Source organism: Rhinoraja longicauda, chromosome 7 (genome assembly GCF_053455715.1).
Source record: "Rhinoraja longicauda isolate Sanriku21f chromosome 7, sRhiLon1.1, whole genome shotgun sequence".
In the NCBI taxonomy this organism is placed as follows: Eukaryota; Metazoa; Chordata; class Chondrichthyes; order Rajiformes; family Arhynchobatidae; genus Rhinoraja; species Rhinoraja longicauda.
This window is the reverse complement of record NC_135959.1, coordinates 57,302,586-57,329,653: the sequence shown is the minus strand read 5'-3', so window position 1 is coordinate 57,329,653 and position 27,068 is coordinate 57,302,586. Positions and strand designations below refer to the sequence as shown.

The window sequence follows — 27,068 nt, the reverse complement described above, 5'->3', positions numbered from 1 at the left end:
TTTCGCCTGATGGAAGAGGGGAGAAGAGCGAGTGGTCAGGGTGCGACTCGTCCTTGATTATGCCGCTGGTCTTGCCGAGACAGTGTCAGGTATAAATGGAGCCAATAGATGAGAGGTTGGTTTGTGTTGATGGTCTGGGTTGTGTCCACAATTTGCTGCGGTCTTGGATGGAACTGTTTCCAAATCAAGCTGTGATGCATCCTGATAAAATGCTTTCTATGGTGCATCTGTAGAAGTTGAGAGTCGTAGGGGACATGCCAATTATGTTGCATTTGTAATAAATTATTACATAATTTTATTAATAGATTCTGAATTAACTGTGATGAACATTAAATTAGACCTAGTGGTCTTAATACTTTGGAGTGACACGTAGCTAAGCAAAGAGAGTTGCTGCCTCAAAGCTCCAGCACCTGGATTTGACACTGACCTTTGCTGCTGTCTGAGCGGAGTTTGCATATTTTCCCTGTAATGACATAGGATTTTCCCAGGTGTTCTGGTTTCCTCCCATATCCCAAAGAGATGCAGGTTGATAGATTAACTGGCCACTGGAAATGGCCTCTCGTATGTAGGTGAACCTGTGTGGGGGGGGGGGGGGGGGGGGTGAGAAGGTGAGGAGAATCAAGTGGGTGTTCTATGGTTAGTGCAGACTCAATTGGCCTGTTCCTGTGCTTTAACACACTGAGTGTTTGATTTGATAACAACTCAGATATTCTGTCTCAATGCTGTTTATTTTTCAATTCACTGTTAGTTTCGGGGGCAAAATGTCTATCTGCTTTACATTTGCCAATCGAAATTCCAGAAAAAATCATCCTGATATTCTTCAACTCCATCTCAAGTATTGTTGTTTCATATGCCTCAATATAAATGTTGCTGTTCCTCCCCTGCTTTTGTTATGTCATTCTGATTTGAGATTGGTGGTCCGGTTTCTTCTTCTGATGGCTTTTACCTTGCATATGTAGTTTTGCTTCAAAATACTTTATGATGGAATTAATAATAACGTGATCCTTGAAACATCACTCATTATTCTGCAGTCACTGTCATTCCTTGGAGAGGTTATGTTTTTCTTGTGATTTAATTTTGCAGAGTCATTCAATTTACTTAGCAAATATTAGTGTCAACATGTACAGAAAAATTCAAGCATGTCCATACTTAGATGTGGAAAGAAAACAGATCTGGTATAGATAATATGCTTTAGCTACTTATTAATGAAACTGATTGGGCAATTAGCCTGTAGCAGGCATGAATAAATTATGATTATTCTCAGGGTAGGAATAATTGTATATTTTGCTTGGCATAATGCATTAAATTGAAATGCTGAAGAACTATACTGTATATGGGGCCAAGGTCATTCTTTTTTTTTCCAGATACAAACTCATGACAACTGTCTGGGTAGATATATCATGAATAGCTTTTATCTTTCATGTATAGTCTTGGGAAGATATATTTTATAGTGGAATAAATATTAACATGATGCTTGAAACATAGCTGTCATTCTTTTACATTTCTGCCATTGTATAATTCTAAAATCAATGTTAACTCCTCAATCATGCCAATTGCAAACCAGGTACATCGACTAATGTAAATCAGCCACTTTAGGTGGGAGCACATTGGATTGCATGAACAGGGAACATGCCATAAAACAATGCAGTGTTATATGCTCGGTGTGGCCTGGAAGTGAAAGCCAGAATTGGTGAAATATCCTCGCTGTCAGACTGCATCCAATGCTCAACCCACAGTCACGTGGCTACACTGGCAATTGTAGCTGGATAAGGAGGACATTATGTCTCTATCTCCACAGGAGCAAAGAGAAAGTTCAAAGGATGGGTAGATTACTGTTGCATGGATCCAATCTCAATTTATAGACCCTTGCACAAGATAGTACGCTTAATTTGCAGAAATTGTAAAACATTCTCATTAACTTGCAAAAATCCTCTAAATTTTGAAAGGGTGAATTGGAGCCAACAACCAGCTGCTCACCCAACAAGTAACTTTCTGAATCCTCACTTGCCAGGTAAGTTAATTCCTTCACTGCTTGGACCAAGGAATATCCCAATGTTTGGGCATCAGAAAATTTTCACTTGCAACAATGCAGGCATCACCAAGATTTTTAACGTGAATCTGACCCATTTGTTAGTTTAAAACTTGCTGAATGAGACTCTGGGAAGGAAGGGCTCACAGGCTTCATTGGGGACATAGATGGGGTGGGGTGCAAGTAGTGTACAAAGAATTTCAATGTTTCAATGTCGACATTTTATCAAAATATTGCAACAATTTGAAGTGTTCTCTTCCCACACGTTGCAAGCTTTTGGATTTTTATTTTAAATCTGAAACGTTAATATTTTTGTTCTTTTAAAACTAGAACAAATTCTCAATAGCTATGCTATCCACTTTATTGTTGGATTGCTTTTACATTACATCTCTTGGCAAACAGTGGGCCGGGACACTCTCGGCAAGCAGGCCCAACTCCTCCGTCGTGGACTGACGATGGAGGACCCGCCTGCCACAGACCGACGACGGAGGACCCACCTGCCGTGGACAGAGGAACGAGGACTGATGTTGGAGGGCCCATTCCGTAGGCCCAGCTCACCCACTGCAGACTCCGAATTGGCCCCGAACCACTGACATCGATGAGAAGCACACTGCAGAGAGCGAGGTGGACCGAGAGCGAGGTGGACCAGTGAGAGCAATGGGGGGACCCGGCAGAGGGCCTCTGAGAACAAAGATGGGCCCGGCATGGGGGGAGCCGCTGAGGGAGAAGGGGAGCCCAGCAGGGGGGATGCCAAGAACGAAGAGGGGCCTGCTGCCACATGGGGCGGCAAGCAGTAGATAGGACTGTTCGGTACTCTTGTAACTTTGTTGGCGCCAACAGGTGGTGACACTTGTGTACTGCCTAGGTTGTCTGCAAAACAAAGCATTTCACTGTACCTAGCTAGTACTGCTGATTAATTCATTCATTAGTATGATTAGCCCCTATAAAGATGATGCCACATCATCTGAAACACATGAATGACAGTTAGGGCTGGAAAGACCTTCACAAGTTGTACCGCTTAGAAAATCCTTTATTACTGTGAAATCCTAATTCAGCAGTGTTCCTTTTCCACAACCATGCCGATCTATAAATGTCTTTTCACAGCCATGCATACCTATCCAGCTTGGCTTGCAGAGATGTCAAAAATTGTTATGTAAATTTCCTTAAATTCCTCATCTGCTGCCGTAATGCCAGTGTAATCCTTAGATACGTACATAAATAGAATTTCTACTGTCTATTTCTACTGTCAAGTTGAAGAAATATCAAGCACGTTGATGTTATTCTCAATTTTTCCCACAATTATTGTCTATTAATCTATTTTTGGAAGGTTTTGGTCTATGCTTTAATGAAGTTCATCATATATTCTATCATTTAACCACTTCCAAAGACCCATTATTCATGACAGCTGCAGTCAACTGAACATTTGACGATCAATTAATTAAATTAGTAGATGTAAACCTCTTTCATTCCTATGCTAAATTGGCTGTTCAATTATTGAAGTGCTCCTTTTGAGCCTTTGCAATATTTAATGCTGCATTTTCTATGATTTTTCATATTTCATGGTATCTATTAAAAACACACGTGTCCTCTATTATTCTGATGTCATTGCTTATAATTATGTATAACATTAATTATACATTCAATTAGGGACATGGATCAAGCATTCACTATAACTCCATTGTCGTGTATCTGTACCTGTCGTGATGGTATTTCAAGAGTCAAGAATGTTTTATTATCATGTGTCTCAAAATGGAACAATGGAATTCTTTCTTGCAGTAACATAACAGATATATAAACATTGTACTCGGTAGACAATATAGTACGAAGACAAAAAATGTGAGAGCTGTGCTTAGTGGACCGTCAAATATTCAATGTGAAAACTGTAATGCTTTTCTGCTACGGCTTGCATCAAGTACGATGTTTATAAATTTGCACTTTGCCTGATGTATCAAACCGGATTTGATGCTCAGATCTCTGGAGTTGCCTTAAATCTACAACTTTCTTATTCATTGGAAAGAGTGCCGCCCGTAAGTTATGATTGACACCTTACATCTTCTAAATGCTTTGTTATAGACAACCAATTTTCCCAGTTACCTTGAATCTGCTCATTCTATTCCTATCACAAACAAATTTCCATTTGAAATACATTGAAAAGTCTTACATTATAGTAGGTTTATTATAATTGTCAGACTTTCACTGCAACAATAGCTCTGCCTGCTAATTGCATTTTACCAGACAAGATAAGGAAAGGGTTGTTGGGGAAGGTACTTGCTGGTTGGTGGTGCTGCACAATTTAGTATCACTTAACATTAGTTTCTGACACAAACCCTATTGCCCCAGCCAGTTATTGGTTTCCAAAATGTGGAACAAAATGTTACACTTGCAGGAAAACAAAACTGGAAAATGTTGGAAATCAAATAAGGCAAGACGTTTAAGAGAAAGGAAGCTCTTGGCCAACTTTGTAGAAATAATTAATGGTTAGGCATAACAGTGCTGATATGTATTGTTAGGTAAACCTAATAGCATCTAACATTCCCACGTGCCAAAATAAATCTGCAACCCAGGAGCTGCAGTTTAGAGTTGTCTGCCTGTTGGCTTGGCACTGAAATAATGCCAAGAACTTCTGGTCATTACTCATTGATGCCTCTTTAAAAATCTCTGAATATGTTTAGCCTTTTACATAGAGGAGCCAAGTGATAAATAACACTGAGCAATCTCTCAATCCAAAAAAAGGTAATTTTACAAGTGCTGTTATATTCTTTCTGAAAAAATAATGTTACAGATTTTCAGGGAAAAAAAGTTTTAGTCTTTATTTCTCTTTTCTGTCTGTCCTTTAAGCCTGCATAAATACCCCATCTTTAGTTTAGTTTAGAGATACAGCGTGAAACAGACCCTTCGGCACACCGAGTCTGCGCCGACCAGCGATCTCTGCACACTAGCATTAATCCTACACACTACGGGCAATTTTTTTACAATTTTACCAAGCCAATTAACCTACAAACCTGTAAGTCTTTGAAGTGTGGGAGGAAACTGGAGCTCCCGGAGAAAACCCACGCAATCAAGAGGAGAATGTACAAACTCCATACATATGGCACCAGTAGTCAGGATCGAACCCGGATGCTGTAAGTCAGCAACTCTACTGCTGCGCACCGTGCTGCCCTTTGATTCAAATATATATTTCCCATATTTTACTACTCAGTTTAGAGTCTATGGACTTCAGTGAGAATTGTGAGTCCAATTGTTCAAAAAGCTTCCTTTTGTTCTATCATTCCATCCTCTCTTTCCCCTATATGTTTAGGTTTAGGTTTATTGTTATGTATACCAAGGAACAGTGAAAAGCTTTGATTTACATGCTATCCAAACAGATCAGATATGCCATACATGAATCCAATTAAGTCAAGCTCAAGTACAATAATGAAATCATCAAGTAGTGGAGAAAGAGTTAAGGAATGGTGTTATGGCACATATGGAACAAGGATTGTTCAATGAATCCAACAAAAAGACGGACATAGCTGCAGACCATGTTCATAGCTGCAGACTAAGATCACTTTCTACCCAACCCACCCACTCCCCAGGCTTTTTCCCTCACCTCCTCTCTCACTTCTATCCAGGGACCCCAGCACCCCTTCCAGGTAAGACATAGGTTCACATCCACATCTTCCAACTACGGCTGTTGCATTCATAGCTCCCGATATGGCCTTCTTTACATTGGCAAGACGAAACGTAGACTAGGCAACCATTTCACCGTACACGCGCTCTGCCTGTTAATCATTTTATCTCCCCTTCCCATTCCCATACTGACTTTTCTGTTTTAGGCCTCCTCCATTGCCAGAGTATGTAAACTGAACAAAAAGCAGCTCAAAAACCACTTGGGTAGTCTACAGTCAAATGGTATGAACATTGGACTCTCTGATTTCTAATAATATCTTACCACTCCCTTCCTTTCACATGCCCCCACCCCAATGCGCATGCATTTCTCCCACCACCCTAGTCACTCAGCTCCTTTCCCTTCTTCCATAAACTCATCTATCTGAATCACATATTTCCTTTTAATCTCACCTCTTTCCCCCTCCTTCCTGTCCCCTTCCACCCATATTCCTCTCTTTGGGTTTTGGTTTACTCCTTCTTTCCTTATCTGACACCCTTTTGTCTCTTTTTCATTTCTAGCCTTTATCGTTTACTTCCACCCCTCCACCCTCACCTGTATTCACTTATCACTTGCCAACCTTTGCTGCACCCCTCCTCTTCCCAGCTTTCTTCCCACTTCTCCATCATTCTTGAAAAGGGTCCTGACTCGAAACGTCATCTATACATTTACACCACAGATGGCCCGTTGAGTTCCTCCTTGTTTTTTGCTTATGTTTTGGAGTAATTGGATTGCGTATTGCATTTGGTTATATGCTTCATATATTAAGTTTGAGTCACAGAGCAATGAATTTCATAACTTGAATGGCATTTCAAAGGAAATTGGAGAAATGCCCAAGTTGGAAATAATAATTACGACTTTGTCAAAGTTTGCAGTGATTTTATTTAAATCTTGTTGTTAACTCAATCTTTGACATCTGGAATAAAATAAGGATGAAGGGTGCCAGGTGAACAGTGGAAGTTGATTGTCAATCTATTTAATATTATATTCAATAGAATCATAGAATGGTTACAGTACAAAAGGAGGACATTTGATGTCCATGTTTCAAGTCCATGCCAATATTTTGTAGAGCAATTGAATTCAAAGCCATTCCCATTTTTTCCCTAATAACCCTGCAAATTAATTTTCTCTCATATGGACATCCAATGAACATTTGCAAGTTCTGAGTGGGTCTTGTTTCTACAATTCTTGGAGAAAGTGAATTCTAGATAATAACCACTATTTTTTTTTTTAAGTTTCATCTTCACATTCCCCCTGTGTACATTGCTTATCACATTGAATCTAACTCCTTGATCTATCCATTAATGGGAACAACTCTCCATTTATCTTATGTAAAGTTAGTCTTTTACACAACTGTCAACTAATTTCCCAAGAAGAAAAACAATCACAGTTTTTCCAGTCCAACCCTGTTACTGAAATCATTCAGCCTGAAAACATTCTGTTTTCTGTAGTTGCACTAGGCCCTCCACATCTTTCCTAAAATGTGAAAAGCACTAAGGTGAAGCTGTCCAGATAATATAAAACATTTACAAAGACATAGGGGATTGGATCATGTTGAATCCATCTCATTGCTGGACTCACTGCCCACAATACACTAACCTGTAGTTACCTTATCTAGATGAGGAGTCGTGGAGTCATACAACATGGAATAAGGCCCTTTAGCCAAAGTCCATGCCAATCAAGATCCCTTACGTAAGCTTGTCCCATTTGTCTGCACTTGGTCCATATCACTGAACCTTTCCTTTCCTGCCCAAGTGTCTTTTACATGCTGTCATTGTACCTACCTCATCTACCTCCTTTGGCAGCTCATTCCATCTACCCACCACTCTCTGAGTGAAAAGGTTGCCCCTTTTGCTAAAAATGCTAAAAACAAAATCATTAAAATGAAGTAAAATAATTCAAATCTTTAACTGTGTTTGCCTTTTTCCACAATGTCAGTGGAATTCATTCACCATCTGTGTGCCACTTTAGATTGGTGTGAGGCTGTGAGCACAATGCACAGTTAATCCAATCCTCATTCTCAGCACCGCCGTTGATTTCAGTAGAGCCTGAGGTTAGTTACACTTGCATTTGACTACCAGGTCATTTCAGACTTCAGTGCTTGGCTGAATATAATCAAAATTCATAAATGACCAGTAGCAGTCATTTAGTTCGCTTCAGTGCATACTGTAATTAATGTTTAATTTGGCTTCCCATTACAATCATTTCATTTCAGAAGTGCAGTTATCAGAGCAAAGAGATGTGGTTCAGAGACAGACATAAAATGTGGACACTAATTTGACCTATTAATTTTGAATCTTGTGTTTTGCCATTCATGACTCATTAATGGAGCATGCTTTGTTCTGTTTCCTGTTGGAAATATAGTGTCTAGTAATGGCAAAAATGTAATATTAGAAAATAGACGGGGTAATATAATTGCACTGGGCAAATTGGATTTTTTCATGATGTTACCTAAAAAGTGGATGAGAAAAAAATCAATTTCCATCGATGTGTTGTGCATTGTAAATGATTTGGGGTATTTTTTTGCATTGTGTACACATTTCATGGTAAAATACCAATCCTCCTGAAAGAGAAAGGAAAGTGGCAGAATTTTTTTTTAAACTGTGCCAGGGCACATTGCCCATACGCCAATGTCAATTCTCTGATGTTTTTTGCCATGTAATGGCATCATCAACATGTATTTACTCTCTTAACAGCAGAACTTAAATTAAAAGTGTGGGGTTATATACTGAGTTACTAGTACACTGTTCAACGAGGAGAGTATAACACTAAAAGTAGGGAAATATGTATGATTGAAGGAGACATGATAGAACATTATCTTCACATTTTATAAAACAATCACTTTTCAACTGAGTTTTATTTATTTTTTAATTTTCACCTGCACTACGGATAAGATTAGACCTGGTGCCACCCTTTTTCAGGAATTTGTTGGATAGCTGGGCTTGATAGTAGTAAACATACCAAATGCTGGAACACTCAGCATCTGTGCAAAGAGAAACAGAGTTAATATTTCAGAATGAAGATGTTCATCAGAACTTTAGATGCAAAATGCTGGAGTAACTCAGCAGGACAGGCAGCATCTCTGGAGAGAAGGAATGGGTGATGTTTCGGGTCGAGACCCTTCTTCAGACTGATCTTTATCATCAGAATTTTATCAGGTTTACAAGTAGTGATGAAAGCAAAGTAGTTTGTATGTTATGAGGACAGAACTGGAAACCTCAACTGTTTGTCTACAGCAGTTAATTGGGACAACTAACTAGAAAAATGCAAAGGCAACCGCACTGCTAAGTGCCTCACCTGATCAATGCAAATGAGCTTGTTGATAGAATTCCCAGGTGATAACTGCAATCTATTCTGCAGTTTATCTGGCCTGCTTATTGTCTTGTTTCCAACTCGTGGTCAGTTGGATGACTTAACAATTGGCACCACAGTGAAGATGTTTGCTAGTGATACCAAAATTGGGATTGTGACTAATAAATAGCAGGGAAGTCATGGACTGCAGGTAGACACAGATAAATGAAAAGCAATGCATAAACAGGAAATTCTCAATGCTTAGGGTGCTTAATGTGAGCTTCAAATGCCGTGTACCATGCTATTTCAAAAGATCACCGAGCATTTATAACTTTGTTTAGGAGGTAATTGGAGGCAGGTAGACCAGAAATCACAGGCAGAGTCTGGGTGAACCTTAAACTGCAGGCAGTGGTTTTACAAAGTGTTCAGCTTCACCGGAAATAGGAGGGGAGAGAGGCTCTGACTGGACCCATGCTGACGAACCATGCATTCAAAAACTGAAGCTTTCTAAATCATGTTGCCAAAGATCTGTCACTTGCTGCGGGCAGAATTTCAGAGCTTGAAAAATGAATCTTTGTCTCTCTTAGTAGTTTAACTTCAAGATCAATTTTGTGAAAACAGCTGATAAATGTCACAATTCATTGTTTGCAACTAACTGCTACATCAAGACTCTCCCTGCTCAAATAGAGGGGTGTTATATTTCCTTTCCCTTGATTGAAAGTCAGCAAGTATCACAGGCATGCAGATCTGTCAGATTAACAAGCTTTCTGAGGATTCAGGGAGTGACGTTGTTTTCTGGGTTCCATTCAGGGCAGCATTGTGGAACTGCAAATAGCCCAGTTGACTCACTGCTCCTGATTTAGAGATGCAGGTTCAACTTGGCCCATGCAATGGTTGCATGATATCTCCGTGGCTGCATTGGTGAAGAAAAAGGGTTCAATGACATCAAGTATCTTGGAAAGAGCAGGATGTGGCAGATTTAGTTTTTGTAAAAATGTGCGAGGCGGCATCCTCCTGCGAAGTGAATGGAGGCAGTGAGTACCTGGGGGAGATCAGCATATGCCAAGCATTTAGAATCACCTCAAGAATGCCTCTGGAACTTGGAGTGATGTTACGAGTTAGAACGTGATGTGCAGCAGCTGATTGATGAGTTTCAGTCTTTTCTTCCTCTCTAACTCTTTCAGGGATTTTAGATTGAGAAGTTTCGGCAGTGTAATTGTTGGTATTTGAAACAGCGAAGGGGCACTAACATAGCACTCCAAATCTAAGAGATAATGAAGTGCTGATCCTAGGTTCTGGCAGAAGTACACCTCTGGCAAAATGTGAGAGATGAGGGATGCTTCCAGTATCAAGACAGTCCCAGACAGCATATATCATATAAAGCTGTGTGCAAGTTTGAAGCTAGACTCCATTTGCATTCTCAACATTTTGCACAGGCTTTCAGACAGATTGGCAATTTCTAAGGATCTCTTCATGATTATTCGAGAATCTGTACCTTTCAGACTGAGAACTGGTGTACAGTTCCCTTCCTGAGAGTGAACACGGGGGAAAGCTCATTCAACTTGGCAGTGCTGCAGTCTTCTGTACTGGTGACTTATTTCCAGTTCCAAACAACCCTTTAGAATCTGCAGAATTACCACTGTCTGACTGATGGATGTTCCCTTCTTTCCCTTCTGCCTTTTTTTTCCCCTCAGAGTATACTTATGTTTTCTGCATCGAAACTGATAAAACTACAGAGAATGGTCATACGAGGAATGAGAGCAAACAAGCGTGGCCCATTTAAACCATGCAAGTTCCAATGATCCTGAAACACTAATGCTGTTTCTCTCTCTCCAAATGCTATCCAACATGCTGAGTATTTCCAGTATTTTATGTTTGGATTTTGGATTTTTGGTATCTAAAGTATTTTACTTTTGTCTCTCAAATGGAACTTCATCCCACCAACTAGTTGTACTAATAAATGAGGCATTGCAGATATCTAAGATACTGTATGTTGAAACACAATATAAACCTTTGATGGAGACAACAATCTATCTAATATTAACATTTAGTACTCCTATTATGAGTCCCATCATATCTGTCAATTTTCACTGTGATTCAGTAAGCTATCTGTTTGGAACTAGCATACTGTTAGTTAACGACATTGGCACGTTGGCCTTCATCAGTCAGAGTACTGAGTATGGAAGTTAGGAGGTCATATTGCAGTTATATTAGATGTTGGTGAGGCTGCTTTTAGAGGATTGTGTTTAGTTCTGGGCACCTAGTTATAGGAAAGATGTTGTCAAGCTGGAAAGGCTACAGAGAAGATTTATGAGGGTGTTGCCAGGACTCGACAGTCTGAGCTATAAAGGCCTGTCCCACTTTAGGCGATTTTCAGGCGACTGCCGGCGACTAGGCTGTCACCGACAGTTCGCCAGGTGTCGCGGGCATGATCGTGAGGAGTCTTCCAAGAACCGTAGTGGATCTCAGCGCGTCACTGAGAAATCATCTGGAGTGAAATTTCTCAGTGACAGCTCGCTTGTCGCCAGGTATCGTTGCTTATTGCGGGCGCTGTCGCATGCTGTCCCCAGGTTTGTTAGGTTCTCTTAGACGCATTTAGAAGCACATAATATTAAAATAAGTAAAGTAATTTCAAAAACCAAAAAATACATGTTTAACCAATTTATTTACCACCAGGACATTTGACAGGTAGATTGGAGGCGACAGTTTGACGGTCAGGTAAGCATGGGAATTTCGCGATGTTTATGGCCATCAGCCATTACATTTAAAGTAGGCTCCCAACCCAGATATGCAACCCAGAAACCAGATATGCAGCTCCTGTACATTTTCAAAGAATGCCCACACACTTTTCACAAAAATCCACTTAACCACTTTTTAATTTATTTTTTTTAATACAGCTATTAGTAAACTGGAAGTAAATCCAGTTTATGCCTTATTACAGTGATGCTTGGTTTTTAAGTAACCCATACAAGATGTTATAGTTCAAAACTGTCAAGTACTTACCAACTTGTCAGTGATTTCAGCGAAAATTAGGACGCCAGAGAAGCATTGACAGCGTGGGAATTTCGCGATGTTTCCGAAGACGCTGTAATCTCAAACTGACTCGGCATTGTCATGGTCATTGCCGTCGGGTAAAAGATAATTTTGATGATCTGCTACGACTTTGACAGTCGCCGGCAGTCGCCTAAAAAATCGCCTAAGTGGGACAGGCCCTGTAGGGAGAGGTTGACTGGGACTCTATTCCTTGGGGCACAGAAGGATGCAGGGTGATCTTATAGAGGTGTATAAAATCATGAGAAGACTAAATCAGGTAAATGCACAGTCTCTTGCCCAGAGTAGGGGATTCGAGGACCAGAGGACAGGTTTAAGGTGAATGGGAAAAGATTTAATAGGAATCTGAGGGGTAATTTTTGCACACAAAGGGTGGTGGGTGTATGGAACGAGCTGCCAGAGAAGGTAGTTGAGGGAGGGACTATCGCAACATTTAAGAAATAGTTCAATGGGTACATGGATAGGATAGGTTTGGAGGAATACGAGCCATATGCAGGCAGGTGAATATGCCTGCATATGTAGCTGAGACGTTGCCCAGTGTGGGCAGGTTGGACTGAAGGGCCTTTTCCACACTGTATGATTAACTCTCTTTGCTGAGAGTGACTATGTCAGAACAACTTTATTTTGTTATTTGTGAGCAGAATGCTCCAGAGGGACAAGAAATAAGACTAACTGATGTCAATTTTTATTCAAAAGAATTTAAAAAAATGGAGAGGCCATAAAAGTATAGATGTAGAAAACACCTGGAAGCTACAAATGTCAAATTATTGAAGATTTATGAAAGCAATCAATCGTGAAACAACCCTCGGGAGAAAATAAAACAGTAAAACAAGGGAGAAATTGAACCATTCAATCAATCTGAAAGTAGTTTGTAAAAGAATGTAGAACTAACTTAAAATCTTAGATTATAGTACTCCCTCAAAAAGAAGAATTAGAGCTTTCAAAATTTGGATTGCTGAATTTTTTTAGATTGATGGGATACTACCTGGTCTGGATGAAAATGTGAAATCAGTCAGGATCTAATTGAACAGGCCCAACAGTGTAATGCCTAATCCTGTTATCCTGCTCCCGATGTTCTGATCAGCCAATTCATATAATTAGTTTATCAAATAACTTAGAGTGGTTTTACTCCCCTAGAATGACCAAACTGTAAATGGAAGGGTTTTTAAAGATGAGGCTTGATATAGATGAATAAGTAATCTTTGTTTGGAGTTGAATTAATAAAAGAAAATGCATGACCAGGACCTCTTAAATTTCAGAGGATTATACTAGTAATCAGAGTATTGGCAATAACAATGGCAATTTGTTTACATTGTCAATTTATCTACAAATATTAATGATAAAAATAATCCAGCAAGGAAGTTTATTGGGGAAATTCTCTAATCCCGCATTAATTTTCAATATGCAATTATCAGAAATATTGAAAACATTTTCATAAACATTATCTCTTTTTAGGAAAAAACTTATGCATGCAAGTTTACGGTTATCTGGTTCACCTTGAATATGACCTTTATATATATAAAACATGGTATCTTCTATTCCTTTTATAAAACAAAAATCATAGAAAATGACACTAAGTTGTTCTCACATTTAATCACTGACCTTTCATTGTGTATGGAGCGATGGCCTGATCATCCATAGATCAATTGGTAGCAATCACACGATGTCAAAAGATAGTATCTTGATATCTACTTGCACAGATAGCTTAGCCAATGCCCTCGTTTGGTAACAGTACACTATCTGACGTTTATATCACAAGGCCTTGTGTACTCTTTCAGATACATGTACAAGATTTCATGCTTGTGTTTGGAAGAATTGCAGATGTGTTATTCCTGAAAATATTTATCCAATAATCGACATCATTAACACATGGCCAGAGAGCATGAAAATTTATTTACCAGTTTATGTGTGCCCGAGAAATTGAATTGCATATTAATTTGGTGTAAAAATCATGAAAATGCATTCAAATTACTCTGAGAAATATGTGCTGGTATTCCAAAGTGTGACATGTAAGGAATAGGGTGCATTTGGAATAACATCATTCATAATTCATTCATTATTCATAACAATTCATTTGGAGCATTTGCAGCTGATATGGGGCCATATTTCCTGCTTCAAAAACAACTTGGTCATATCACTTTTCATAGCACGTCCGGAGGTGTTGCCGTGGCAGACGGCTTCCGGAGGTGCTGCTGAGAAGCCGAGACTGGAGCCTCGCGGCCCGGGCCTCGCAGACTGGCGGTGGTGCCTCGTGGGTCAGAACCTCGCGGGCCTGAGCCTCGCGGGTCGGAGGTGGAGTCTCGAGGGTCGACAAACCCCGAGGCCATCGGTGCCTGGGTCGGTTGGGCCTGAGTCAGTGCCACGGAGGCGTCCAGAGAGGACCCGACAACATTAGTGGAGAGGTCAGTGCGGAGGTCAATGATGGCGCCGACCGACAGAGGAGGCAGACATGTGGAAGTGAGGAAGCCGAGGGAAGGAACAGAGGAGGACCCAGGATGGGGGGACCACCATGAGGGACAGGGAAGAACAATGAACAATGGAGGACCCGGCGTGGGGGGGACTGCTGTGAAGGAGGGGGGAGGGGGAAAGAACACAGGGGGACCTGGTGCGGGGGTACTTTGTAAGCGCCCTTTACGGGTGACTATTTGCATGTCTCGGGTATGCAAGCAAAGAATTTCACTGTGACTTGTCACATGTGACAATCAAGTATTCAATTCAGTTCACTTCACTCACCTCAATTGTACCATTCAAATAGCTAATTCGCCAGTTGAGATTTATCTCTGCAACCTGCTTCAATGAATTTTGGAACTCAGTGGGGCTGACGCTGTTTCAAATTAACACAACCACTTGGGTGAGATACTATACCAGTTCTCCAGCAATTACATATTCAACCCAGATGTTTCTCTGGTAGTATTTCTGGGTAAGTTGTGTGTGTGTGAACTCGGAGAAAGGGCAAAGGGCTCAAGGGCTCAAAGTGAAGAAAAGTGGAATGTCAGCACAAATTTCTCAAACAAAGTAATTTGACTGCACGTTCATGATTTAAATACAAAACATAAGACACAATGCTATGCAATTCAATTTCTAGGCCACTGGTAAATTATCTTTCATGGTCCTAGACCATTGTTAGTCTGAAGAAGGGTCTCGACCCGAAACGTCACCCATTCCTTCTCTCCCGAGATGCTGCCTGACCTGCTGAGTTACTCCAGCATTTTGTGAATAAATCGATTTGTACCAGCATCTGCAGTTATTTTCTTATACCATTGTTAATCATGTTGGATACTGGATAAATATTGTTCAGGGAGAACTGAGATCAAAGTTCTCCCTGAACAGTTCTCCCTGGACGGGGATGCAATTGTTTTTTCTCCGTATCATATCTCCGTCCCCATTGCGACCTAACATCGAGGAGTTGGTGGCCTTTCCTGGAGACCGGCCCGGCACTTCAAGCCGTGGGCCTGGCGCCGACTTTAACATCGTGGAGCTGCGTCCGTTTGCCGAGGATCGACTGTGGAGAGCTCCAACCGTGGGGCCTGTGGACTTTAACAACGTGAAGCCCGCAATCTCTGGTAAGAAGAGGCCAACTCAGGAGCCCCATGCCGCGGAGAGCTATTCCAATTCGTCCCGACGCCAGAGTTTCGATCATCCTGACGCGAGGGCTTCGGACAGTCAGCAGTGGCGACTGCGGATGGTTCAACAGCCCCGACCGCGGGTGAACAAAGAGGAAGATGACTGAACTTTATTACGTTCCATCTCAGTGAGGAATATAGAATCCACTGTGGTGGATGTTTATGTTAAATTTTTATTTTATGTGGCTGTGTGTCTTGTTGCATTTTACTTGGTATGGCTGTATGGTAACTCAAATTTCACTGTACCTTAATTGGTACATGTAACAATTAAATTGAATCTGAATCGTGAATCTTGAATCTTGGAGATAACTCAAAGAAAACAAAAAGGGCATGTCCATAGTTCCCATTCCCCTCCTGTGCACAGGGAAATTTACTCCTATCTCTAATTAGAAATTATGTACCTTGAAGTTAACATTTTATGGTTTTCTACCATAGAGGTAGAGCTGCAACCTCAACCACCAGAGGCTTGGTTCGATCTTGACCTCAGGTGATGTCTGTGTGGAGTTAATGAAAAAGTGGGATATTGTAAAACTATTGTGAATGGGTGATCAGTGGTCGGCATGGGTTGAAGGGCCTGTTTCTATGCTGTACCTCGAAACTAAACTAAGATTGTAAACTTCACAGAGGGGACCTCTAGATATCAGTCCTTAAACTGCACTGACAGGGTCATTGAAGATCCTGAACTTCCTAATCTTCATACAAACATATTAATTGGGAACAGGTGAAGGCCACTCACCCTGTCAAGTCCGTTTCACCATTCAATGAGATCTTGGCTGATCTGACTGTACCCTCAACTCTGCTTTCTTGTCTATGTACTAATGGTGTTACATATTACAAACTGGGATATACAGCATGGTTCACCTGCTAACTATCAGATCAACAACTGTAGATCTGAGAATTGAACAGAATGTTAAGAAAATATATAAAACATTAAAAGATTCATAACAAAAGAAAAATTAGAGTATGAACAATCAGTCTGGTCAGAAAACGTTTTGGATCTTGTTTAGGAAGGAACTGCAGATGTTGGTTTAAACTGAAGATAGACACAAAAAGCTGGAGTACCTCAGCGGGACAGGCAGCATCTCTGGAGAGAAGGAATGGGTGAGGTTTCGGGTCGAGACCCTTCTTCAGTCTGAAGAAATGGGTGACGTTTCTACCCGAAACGTCACCAATTCCTTCTCTCCAGAGATGCCTCCTGTCCCACTGAGTTACTCCAGCTTTTTGTGTCTATCTTGGATCTTGGTTATTCAGTTATCATAAGACATTGTGAACTTTATTAGCGGTTCATATCACAAATTGCACCACATGGCTGGCAGCAATATTACTGCATCTTTCAGTCTTCCGATTCCCCTGATTTCTCTAGCACAGTTCTCTGTAATTATCCTTCACTCTTCAGAACATTATTGGTCTCTTTGTAGTGTTAACTAAAACATTTTGAATACAAGCCAACAATTGGGCAGCAGGCATTCCAGTTTAAATTGATGTAATATTCTTGGCACTTTTATGTGCCCTGTATAAAACAGTTTTTCAATAAGCTCACTTTGACATCTGTAAACGTGCATTTCATCTGCTTTTGTAAAACTTCACCAATTTCTTCTTACAAACATAATTTCTTGAAGACATGCGACTTTTCCCTTCTGCTGTCTCCCACTACCTCAACATTCTGAACTAAAATTTCTCTTCAGCTCGCATCTTCCAAATTTTGATTTTTTATCCATTGTCATCTGTTTGGTTACTCATGGATTTATTTACTCTCCCTACAATGCATGACTGGTTTTAATGAAATTTTGAAGAAATTTCATCTATTTGACTAACTGACTCATGAATAATAGAACTGCGCATTTCTTGGGGACTAAAATTTCTCATTCAATGGCGAGCTTGCTTTAAACTATCTTGACCAATAACATATGGTCAATGCTGCACAAAGTTTGCACTATCCATGTTTGCCAAACAAATCCCAATAAAAAGTGGACCATGTTACAGGCAGATCTGCTACAATGATAAAGCTATATAGAAGATGTCATTTCCTTGCCTTAAAAGTGTTTACTTCCTTACCTTAAAAGGGTTTTCTGCCTTAGGCAACCAATGTGCTTCAATGAAAGTTTCGTTTGGAGATATAGCTCACTGAGTCCATGCCGAGCATCAATTATCCATTTGCACTAGTTCTATGTTATCCCACTTTCTCAAAGAAGGAATATGCTCCATCAGCTATACAATTTGGCACTGCACCATGGTGTTTGTTTCAAGTGGCACACACCTAGCTGGAAAGAATTTGCTCAAAAGTTGATTTTCCATTAGTAAAGCCAACATTTACAGCTTATTTATTTGCAGAAAGACTGAAAAGTTAAAGGTTGATATCCCTATGCTCCTTGATATCTCTTGTATTCTGGCAGATAGACTGAATAAAGTAGCAAACATTTCCACAGGCATGCTCCTGTGACAAGAGCTGCCGAGCAAGCAGTTATACTTGGACAGATTATTCATTATTCAAAGGAAAGGGAAAATGTTAAAGGTCAGGTGCAAATTTGTGTAAATCAGTCTACAAGGAGACAGTCCGTGACAGCCCACTGCCCAAATAAGAGGGATCCTCCCCTGCAGCCTGACATGTCTTTGGGATTGGAAGAAACCCCTTCAGGTTGTTGAGATAAGCACTGTTACAAGTGACCTTATCTTGCAAAGCAAAGTGTTCCAACTTTGTTTTGCAAGATAAAAACAAAATATCTGTAGTTCCTTGTGTCTTCAAAGTTGTGTTACCACTTTGGAATTGCCAAAGTACCCATTGTTGCACCCAAATATGTGTGGTACCCTTTATACTATGAGTTGTTTGGAATTATTGAGGCCATGAGGAGTGCATTTTCCAGCCAGCAGTGGGTTGCTGCAATGTGTGTGTGTGTGTATATATATATATATATGTGTGTGTGCGTGTGCAACTGCATGTACTCTTAACAGAGTAAACAAGGACTTTGAATTTCTTCTAATACTGCTCAGGGGTGCAGAGACTAATTTTCAGTGTTATTTCATTGGTCCCCTTCTGCTACCTGCTTATTAGTTCTGACCTCGGTACCCCCTAGAATCCCTGTGCAGAGAATCTGGATTCTCCTTCTTCTATTTCAACATGGAAGTTAATGTTTCAATCAATGAGTAAAATACATGGTGCTTGAGTAACACAGCAGGTTTGACATCATCTCTGAAGGGAATGAATAGGTGACACTTTGGATCGGGACCCTTCTTCAGGAAGGGGGGAGAAATCTAGAAAAGAGGTGGGGGCAGGATGAAGCCTGGCAAGTGATAGGTGGATGCAAGTGAGGTGGGGGTTCAATTAGCAGATGGGTGTACAAAGGCTACAGATGAAAAGAAGACAAAAGGGTGCCAGATAAGGAGAGATGTGAAGCCTGAGGGAGGGATACCGGTGGAAGGAGATGGAGAAGGGAAGGGAAAAAGGGAGCCGAAGAGTGTGGGAAGTAAGTGTGCACTGGGAAGGGTGGTCATAGAAAAGACGGGGGCAATGTGGACAATTCAATATTTACCATTAGGTTGTAAGCTACCAAAGTGGAATCTAAGATGATGTTCCTCCAATTTGTGAGTGGCCTCACTCTGGCAAAGGAGGAGGCCCAAGGCAGATAGGCCGGTATGAGAATGCGATGAGGAGTTAAAATGGTTAGCAACCTGAGATCCACCAGGCCTTGGCGGACTCAGCACGTGTTTGGTGAAACAGTTGCTTAGTCTGTACTTGACCTCACTGATGTAAAGGAGCAGATCGAATGTAGTAGATTACGTTAGTGGAAGTGCATATACACCTCTTCCTCACCTGGAAGGGCTGCTGGGGTCCTTGCATGGAGGTGAGGGACGATGTGTAGGGACAATGAAATGGGTTCCCTCCCCTTCATCCTGAGTCTTAGTGATCAGCGCAGAGCAACACAAACACTTCCAGCTGTGCTGTTATTTGTTAGATGGATGCCCTTTAAGGGTTGGAACCTTAACATATTAATATGTGTGGTATGATTGAATTTCTAGGCCGCTCTCCTTTTGTATTCCTTCCTTTAGATCCATGAGTACTTTTCATGGTTTTCTTTCAATCTGTTTCTTGAATTTTAGATGATTAATTGCTTAATATTCTCTTCTGGAATTTCTGGAATTGTTCCTTTCGACTTCCTTGTGAGAGCAGATTGGTGTTGTGACTGGTGGGATTCATTTTTAATTACTCTGCCAAGTATTATGGTGCGCATTAGCAATAATGAATGTTGCACATATTTAAGTCCAAATGCCTGCACCAAAGCAATTTCTTCTTATGATTAAAGTCTGCATATTTTACATCAATTAGCACCGTTTAAATGCGCATTTAGTACACACTGAGCAAAAAGCTTTGCTTGAAATTCAAGAATTTCTCGCACTCCATACTGTTACGATTCAAAAGATGAATTATGAAATGAGTATGTTATCAAGTTACTGGATGTTTATGATTTCTACATTTTTAAGCATAAAATATGAAGTTAAATATGAATAAAAATATGAAGTTAAATAATGATGTGTGCTTAAAGTGAATAATAACTATATAGTAATAAATTCAACACTCCGAAACTCTTTGATATATATTTTTCAGAGCTCTATTTGACTATGACAAAACCAAGGACAGTGGTCTTCCGAGTCAAGGTCTTAGCTTCATATACGGTGAGATTTTACATGTTATCAACGCTTCTGATGATGAATGGTGGCAGGCACGAAGAGTTACACCAGATGGAGACAGTGAAGAGATGGGTGTCATACCGAGCAAAAAAAGGTCAATAAATCAAGCATTTTATTATCTACTGTGCAATTTAATTCAGGTTTACTGTAATAAATATTTTATTCCCTGTGTTCCCATACCCTAACCATTGATGGTTATGTTTATGGTTGGAGAGATAAAGATTTGCAACAGGTTCAACTAAAAAAGGGACTCAATGCTTTTATTGAACTGCAATTGAATGAGAGTGGTCTGGAAAAGTCTCTTTCTAATCCCATGACTCATAACGAATACTTTAAAAAAATTATAGGCCCAGCAGAGATAGTTAAATGTGCCCATAATTATCACTATGTTTTAATTGCATTTTATGTTAATGTTTATAAAACAATTGAACAAAAATGACTTCTCTGTGTTTGACTGTGGATCAAAGCTATTGCATCAAAATGCAAATTCAACCGACATGTGCTTAAAAAATTAATACTATGATTTGTTTTACTATGTTATGCAACTGCATGTCTGCTTCTTATTTACCCAGCAAGAAATATATTAATGACCATTGATAGGTTTTCTTGTATCAAATTGCAACTTAAAACAAGCACTTAAGGGCATCTGTAATGGCAACTTCAGTCTTTTCCAATAAAGTCTTTTCCGCTTGCCATTACTTCACAGAGTGAACTTGACGCAAACCAACAAAGAGATTTTCCAAACGTATTTTCATTTTAATTAGTCGTTTATTGAAGTAGTAGTACAAACAGGTCTGATGCAGGTCTGTATCTCCCCAAGCTTTCAGCTCTCGTCGCAGGTCTGTTGCAGGTCTGTATCTCACCAAACTCCCCGTGTCTGAACCCTCCCAGTCCATGTGGCTCCAGGTATACCACCAAGTTCTGGTTCCTCCCAGTACGTTATGCCCATATATGTATTCATCTCATGACAGCCCCCAAGTGTCCAAAATAATGCAGCAAGATATCTAGACAAAATGATATAATATGCTAAAGCAGCCGGCCCCTAATTGTTCTACGTATATAACAAAACAATTACCAATAAACATTAAAAGGAGCTATAAAACCTTTACACATAATCATAAAAAAGGTATGCACTATTGGCATCTAATCTACTTTAGTGATTCTTCAATCTTTAAGGCCACCAGTCTTTGGTGTACTCAGGCATCAGCTTCTAGGAGCTGACATATCTTCGTTATCAGTCTTTCCAAGATGTTGTTCTTAGTCTGAAGTCGATTGGTGCGCACAAGACCTTGTGCATCTGGTATGGTCTCCAATATTCTGGCCAATAACCAGAAACCTTCAATCTACTTCTCTTCCAGCTTAAGAAACGATCTGCTGTTAATCCTCTAGAGGCTTCATCAGCAGGATTTTCCTTTGTGCTAACATATCTCCATTGTGATACATCAGTGGCATCCCTTACAAAAGAGATCCTATTTGCTACAAATGTTTGAAAGCATTTAGTTTTGTTGTTGATGTACTTAAGCACTGTTGTGCTATCAGTCCAGAAGATGGATTTGTCCAGTTGAAGCTGTAATTTTTTTTGCAGCATTGTATCAACTCTGACAGCTAGGACAGCAGCTGTAAGCTCCATTCTGGAAATCGTCATTTGTTTTAATGGTGCCACTCTGGATTTTCTCATTAAGAATGCAATATGCACTTCTTTCCTATCGTTTTCCAGTCTTAGATATGAAACAGTACCGTCGCCACTTTCGCTGGTGTCTGAAAGTTTCATACTGCAAAGGATCACAATCATAAACAGGAATGTCTCTTGGTGGTAGAGTAGTAGAAAGATTTTGTTGAGTCAGAAGAACAGTGATATCATTTTGCTTTTGAATTAGGTTATACATATCACATTGGCTTCCATCATACTGTCCAGGGGGGGTAACATGCCCCTGCATACCCTTTTGCTCATGCCTTTGCCTTTTGCCTTTGAAGAGAGTGTTGAGCTAGATGGGTCCTATCATGAGCTCTAGCAGATGATCCCAGAGTTGTTTGTTTTGGTCTAACAACCTGTTGCACTTGATCAGGCAAGTATTCAGCTGCATGTGGGTCTAATTTAGCTGATGTTTCCCTTTGAGCAATTTCTCTTCTCAAATAAGAGTTCATCGGATCAGATGCTCTAGAGCTGCTTCTTGATTTCATATTGTCAAGTACATTGAGTCTCGTCTTGGTTGCTGCCAGTTCAGCATCTAGTTCCAGTCGTTCCTTCCGTCTTCTCAGCTGTTCCTTCTGTTTCCTGTTCTCCATTTCCAATTGTCTTCCTCTTCTGTTCTTCCTCCAATTGTTCTTCTTGTGCCTCAATCTCATGCCTGCCTTTCATGTAGGCAACCTATTCTTCGAGAACGGCCATATCTGCCTGAGCTTTCATACGAGCAGAGAGCGTTAAAGATGCACATGATGAAGAACGTGATTTGAGGCTCAATTTAGATTTTGAGACACTCTGTTGTGTGGCACTCCTAGCAATGAAATGTGTAGTTTGCTGACCAAACTTGAATAACCACACCCGAGTATCTTGTTAAACTCGATGAAAGTGTCCACTGTTTGGTGAATCCACTGATTTTGCTTTTCGAGTTCATCTTCAGACACTGATAACTGTACCAATGTAATCTTCTTCTATTTCATCATGGAGCTGGTTTAATTGAATCAAGTTGGATTGTACTTAATTTACATTTTCACATGATTTCATGAGCTCTTTCATCATGTCCATTGTTAGTTTGTTTACATCTTTTGTTTTTCCTCTTCTGGTGCTTCTCAAAGACCGATTCCCAGCCTTTGGCAGTGAGTTTGATTATCCTCTTTTCCTTTTCAGAATCTTTTTTGACGTCGCCACCTTGTGGCTGAACATCAGATCTAACCACAGACATACTTGCACACTATCCCTTTAAGACGTGTAGACGTAAAGTCATATCTAGCACAAGAATTCAAAACAAAGTGATATCTTGCGATGCTCATGGTCACTTCTTTGTTCTCAGCATTCCATACAGCAGCCGTTTTCCAATACAGCTTCTGATATATAGTTTTTCCAATAAAGCTTAATGCTGTACTCACTTTTCCTGCGCATTGGCTTTCGAAGTTTCCAATCTCCGTTAGTCAGATTAGCGTAGGTAGCGACCCTGTCCAGTCTGTGGACTTCGGCTTCAGGCTTGCAAAATAAAACAATCCTTGTTCTGTCCAGTTGATTCACAAGCTCCAGTCTCACTCATGGAGCCAGTTCTTGCTTAAAATGGCTCTTTTGAGGCAGTTCTTACTGTTAATGGGTCTTTAGAGGCAATTGTTACTTTAATTCACTCATAGTCAATTCTTACGTTAAATGGCTCTTTAGAAGCAGTTCTTACTTTAAATGTAATGGCAACTTCAATCTTTTCCAATAAAGTCCTTTCCGCTTGCCATTACTTCACATGGAGTGGGAGTGAACTTGACGCAAACCAACAAATAGATTTTCCAAACTGTATTTTCAGTTTAATTAGTCATTTATTGAAGTAGTAGTACAAACAGATCTGTTGCAGGTCTGTATCTCCCCAAGCTTTCAGCTCTCGTCCCGGTATGTATTTTATCAAACTCCCCGTGTCTGACCCCTTTCAGTCCTTGTGGCTCCAGATATTCCGCCAAGTTCTGGTTCCTCCTAGTACGTTATGCCCATATATGTATTCATCTCACAACAGCCCCCAAGTGTCCAAAATGATACAGCAAGATATCTAGACAAAATAATATAATACTAGACCAAGTGGACCCGTTGGGCCCAAACCTCTCCTGCATTAGTGCAGCACCCTCTCCTCCCCCTTCCCCCCCTCCCCTCTCCCTCCTCCCCCCTTCCCCCTCCCCTCCCTTCACCCCCTCCCCTCCCCCCACTCCATCCCTCTCAACCCCCATTATCCTCCCCCACACTCTGTATGGTATTAGTTCCCTTCAGATCTCCTCTAAATATCCCCCCTTACCCTTAATCTAAGCTCTCTAGTATTCATCTCAGTTGGAAGCAAAGATTCATGCAGCCTACTCTGTCTACACCCTCTTAATCTCATATACCACAATCATATTTCCTCTACCTAGCCCCTCTTGTCTCTCAGCACAACTGAACTGTTCCTACCAGTTGACACCTAATGATTGTCCTTTGGACCCTCTCCAGTGTTATGTTTTTTCTAAAGTATAGAGACTATAAAATATTGCTCACTCCCAATGTCCAGTCTATTTAGAAAATGGGATCAGTTGAAGAGATAATTGATATAGGATAAGAGTGGACTGGCAGTGGTCCTCTCATTGTTTTGTGCAGTCAAGCGAATCACTCCTCCTACTTAAAACTCCATTTAAATATCACATTCCTGTAACTTTTAAGGCCTTGAACAGCATTTAATGATCTCGTTAAGGACATTAGAAGCACCAACCAGTTTTAAAACGGCTTTGAGAGGTACATTTTATTACACAGAGAGTGGTTAATATCTAGAATGTGTTGCCAGATGTGATGGTAGAAACAAACCCAATTATTACATTTAAGAGGCATTTAGACAGACATTTAAATAGGCATGGCATATGGTCCCAATGCAGGCAAGCAGTGTATGAGAACATGTGCAAACAAATCTGCGTGGATGTGGTAGCCAGGAATGGCCAGAGTGCTGTGCGACTCTATTACTCTTACTAATGTATCATGCCAACTTGGAACTTACTGGCCTTTCTGAACGCACTAGCTCATTGGATGCCCATCTGTCATGAAGGGCCAGTTCATTCAACAACCCATGTCCAGAAAAAGTTGAAGTTGGCAAGCACCAACTGCAGGTGGAGAAAAAGGAATATAGCTCGGGTTTAGCACAAACTGGTATATACATTACAGAAAAGGAATTTTCTCAATGCATCATTTTAATTGGGAATAGCGCATATTTTTCACGCCAAAGGTCGTATGTAAATGGAGCAAGCTGCCAGGGGAAGTGGGAAGGGTGGGTACAATTATTTGAAATTATGAAATTATATTGTTTAAAATTATGATGTTTAAACGACACATGGACAAGTACATGGACAGGAAGGATTTGGAGAGATCCAAGCCAGGTGCACAGAAGTGGGACTAGATTTGTTAGCAACTTGATTGGCATGGATGAGTTGGCTGAAGGGCCTTTTCCCATGCTGTTCAGCTCTATGGCTCCCTATAAATTGCAGCTTTTGTTGATAAACAGTCTGTAACTCAACTTATTTCTTAAATTGGAATCCAGAATATATTACCTTTGTAAGTTTCCTTTCTGGAACAGCTCAACCAAAATGTAAAATTTCTTACATTTATACCTAGAATATTTTTGTTGATGTTTTGACATGATAAATTGGCCATTTGTTTTTTTATTACAATGCATGTATTTTGTTTGAATGTATTTTTATTGAAAATACTTGAATATTGATATCATGTTATATTAAATAAATCATGCTCATACTAGATAGGTATTCTTCATCTGTAGATTCCCTAGATACAATTACACATCCACCCTGTTCAGATAGAAAAAGATTGACCCCATGAAGAATTTGGCAATGATTTTTAAATGAATTTTGACCTATTGGATATACTGTTGATGTTGCTTTGAATTGCTAAATAATCTGTTTGGGATGTTAAATATCATTTAATTGATGAATCAAATGGTGTGGTTTCACACAAATGTGATTTTAAATTATAAATATGTGTAAGAAATGTAATAGTTCAAGCTACACATTGCAATTGCCTTAAAAAAAATATTTTTTTTTGTTTTCTCCTGAAGCATCAAGTTCAGAAATATTATATTCTGATTCATCCTTGTTTATCTACAGAGTTGAAAGGAAAGAACGATCTAGACTTAAAACTGTGAAATTCAATGCCAATCCTGGAGTGATTGATTCCAAAGGGGTGAGTGAAAATAATAATGGTGTGTTGAGTATCCTTTTATTGTATGCAAAATGAAAAAAGTTCCTTAAGTTCACATTATACACAACATGCAAGATGCTTAGCGAAGAGTTATTTTATTTCGAGGTGATTGAAAGATCTAAAGATATACTGTGGTATTCATGGTATCTTTATAGTTATCGCAATTTATGTAGTGAAATTAAGCTCATACAGAGTATCCAAAAATATGTAAATACGGTTTTTATCTATTTGTCTATTTGAAATGCTGTGCACATGCAAATGTTTCCTGCCCCTTCTGCAAGAAAAAAACATTTTTTCTCCTCAAGAAAAAAAATGTTTTCTCAACTAGTGTAGCTGGGACATGACCGGTGTGAGCCAGTTGGGCTGAAGGGCCTGTTTCCACACTGTATCACTCTGTGACTCAATTACTCTAAGAAAGCAAACAAGATTAAACCTTATCAGCTTGGTTAAATTTGGTCTTTATCATGTTTTAAATGTGAATACTCAATGCTTAAAATGGTATTGTGTGAGGAGCACAGTACTTCAGATTCAATAGACAATCCTCAACATGGAACAATTAGAGGTGTGAAAGTTTTATGAGGGTCCTTGATGAAGTGGATCGATATGGCAACTTTGAGCTCTATTTGAGAGCAATTAACTTGCATTGATTTATTACAGGTGTAGATATGACAGATTATATGTTCAAAGCTTCTGTTCTCCAGATGTTGCAGTTTTGCAAAAATCAGATTTTATGATGGGGCATGGTAACAGACAGCTTAAAATTCGGCATGAATTAATTATAGTTAATTAATTAAAATTAGCAAATGTATAAAATTGTGTTAATTTTCTTGTGATTAA

At 39.9% G+C, this 27,068-nt stretch overlaps 1 protein-coding gene across 1 annotated transcript in view; it reads left to right on the top strand.

Annotated features, from left to right (window-relative positions):
* Positions 1-27,068, top strand: part of dlg2 (discs, large homolog 2 (Drosophila)) — a 507,064-nt gene that overhangs the window by 413,691 nt on the left and 66,305 nt on the right. Inside the window, 2 exon segments of the mRNA XM_078402648.1 lie at positions 20,241-20,417; positions 26,138-26,213. Coding sequence (XP_078258774.1) covers positions 20,241-20,417; positions 26,138-26,213 — 253 coding nt within the window.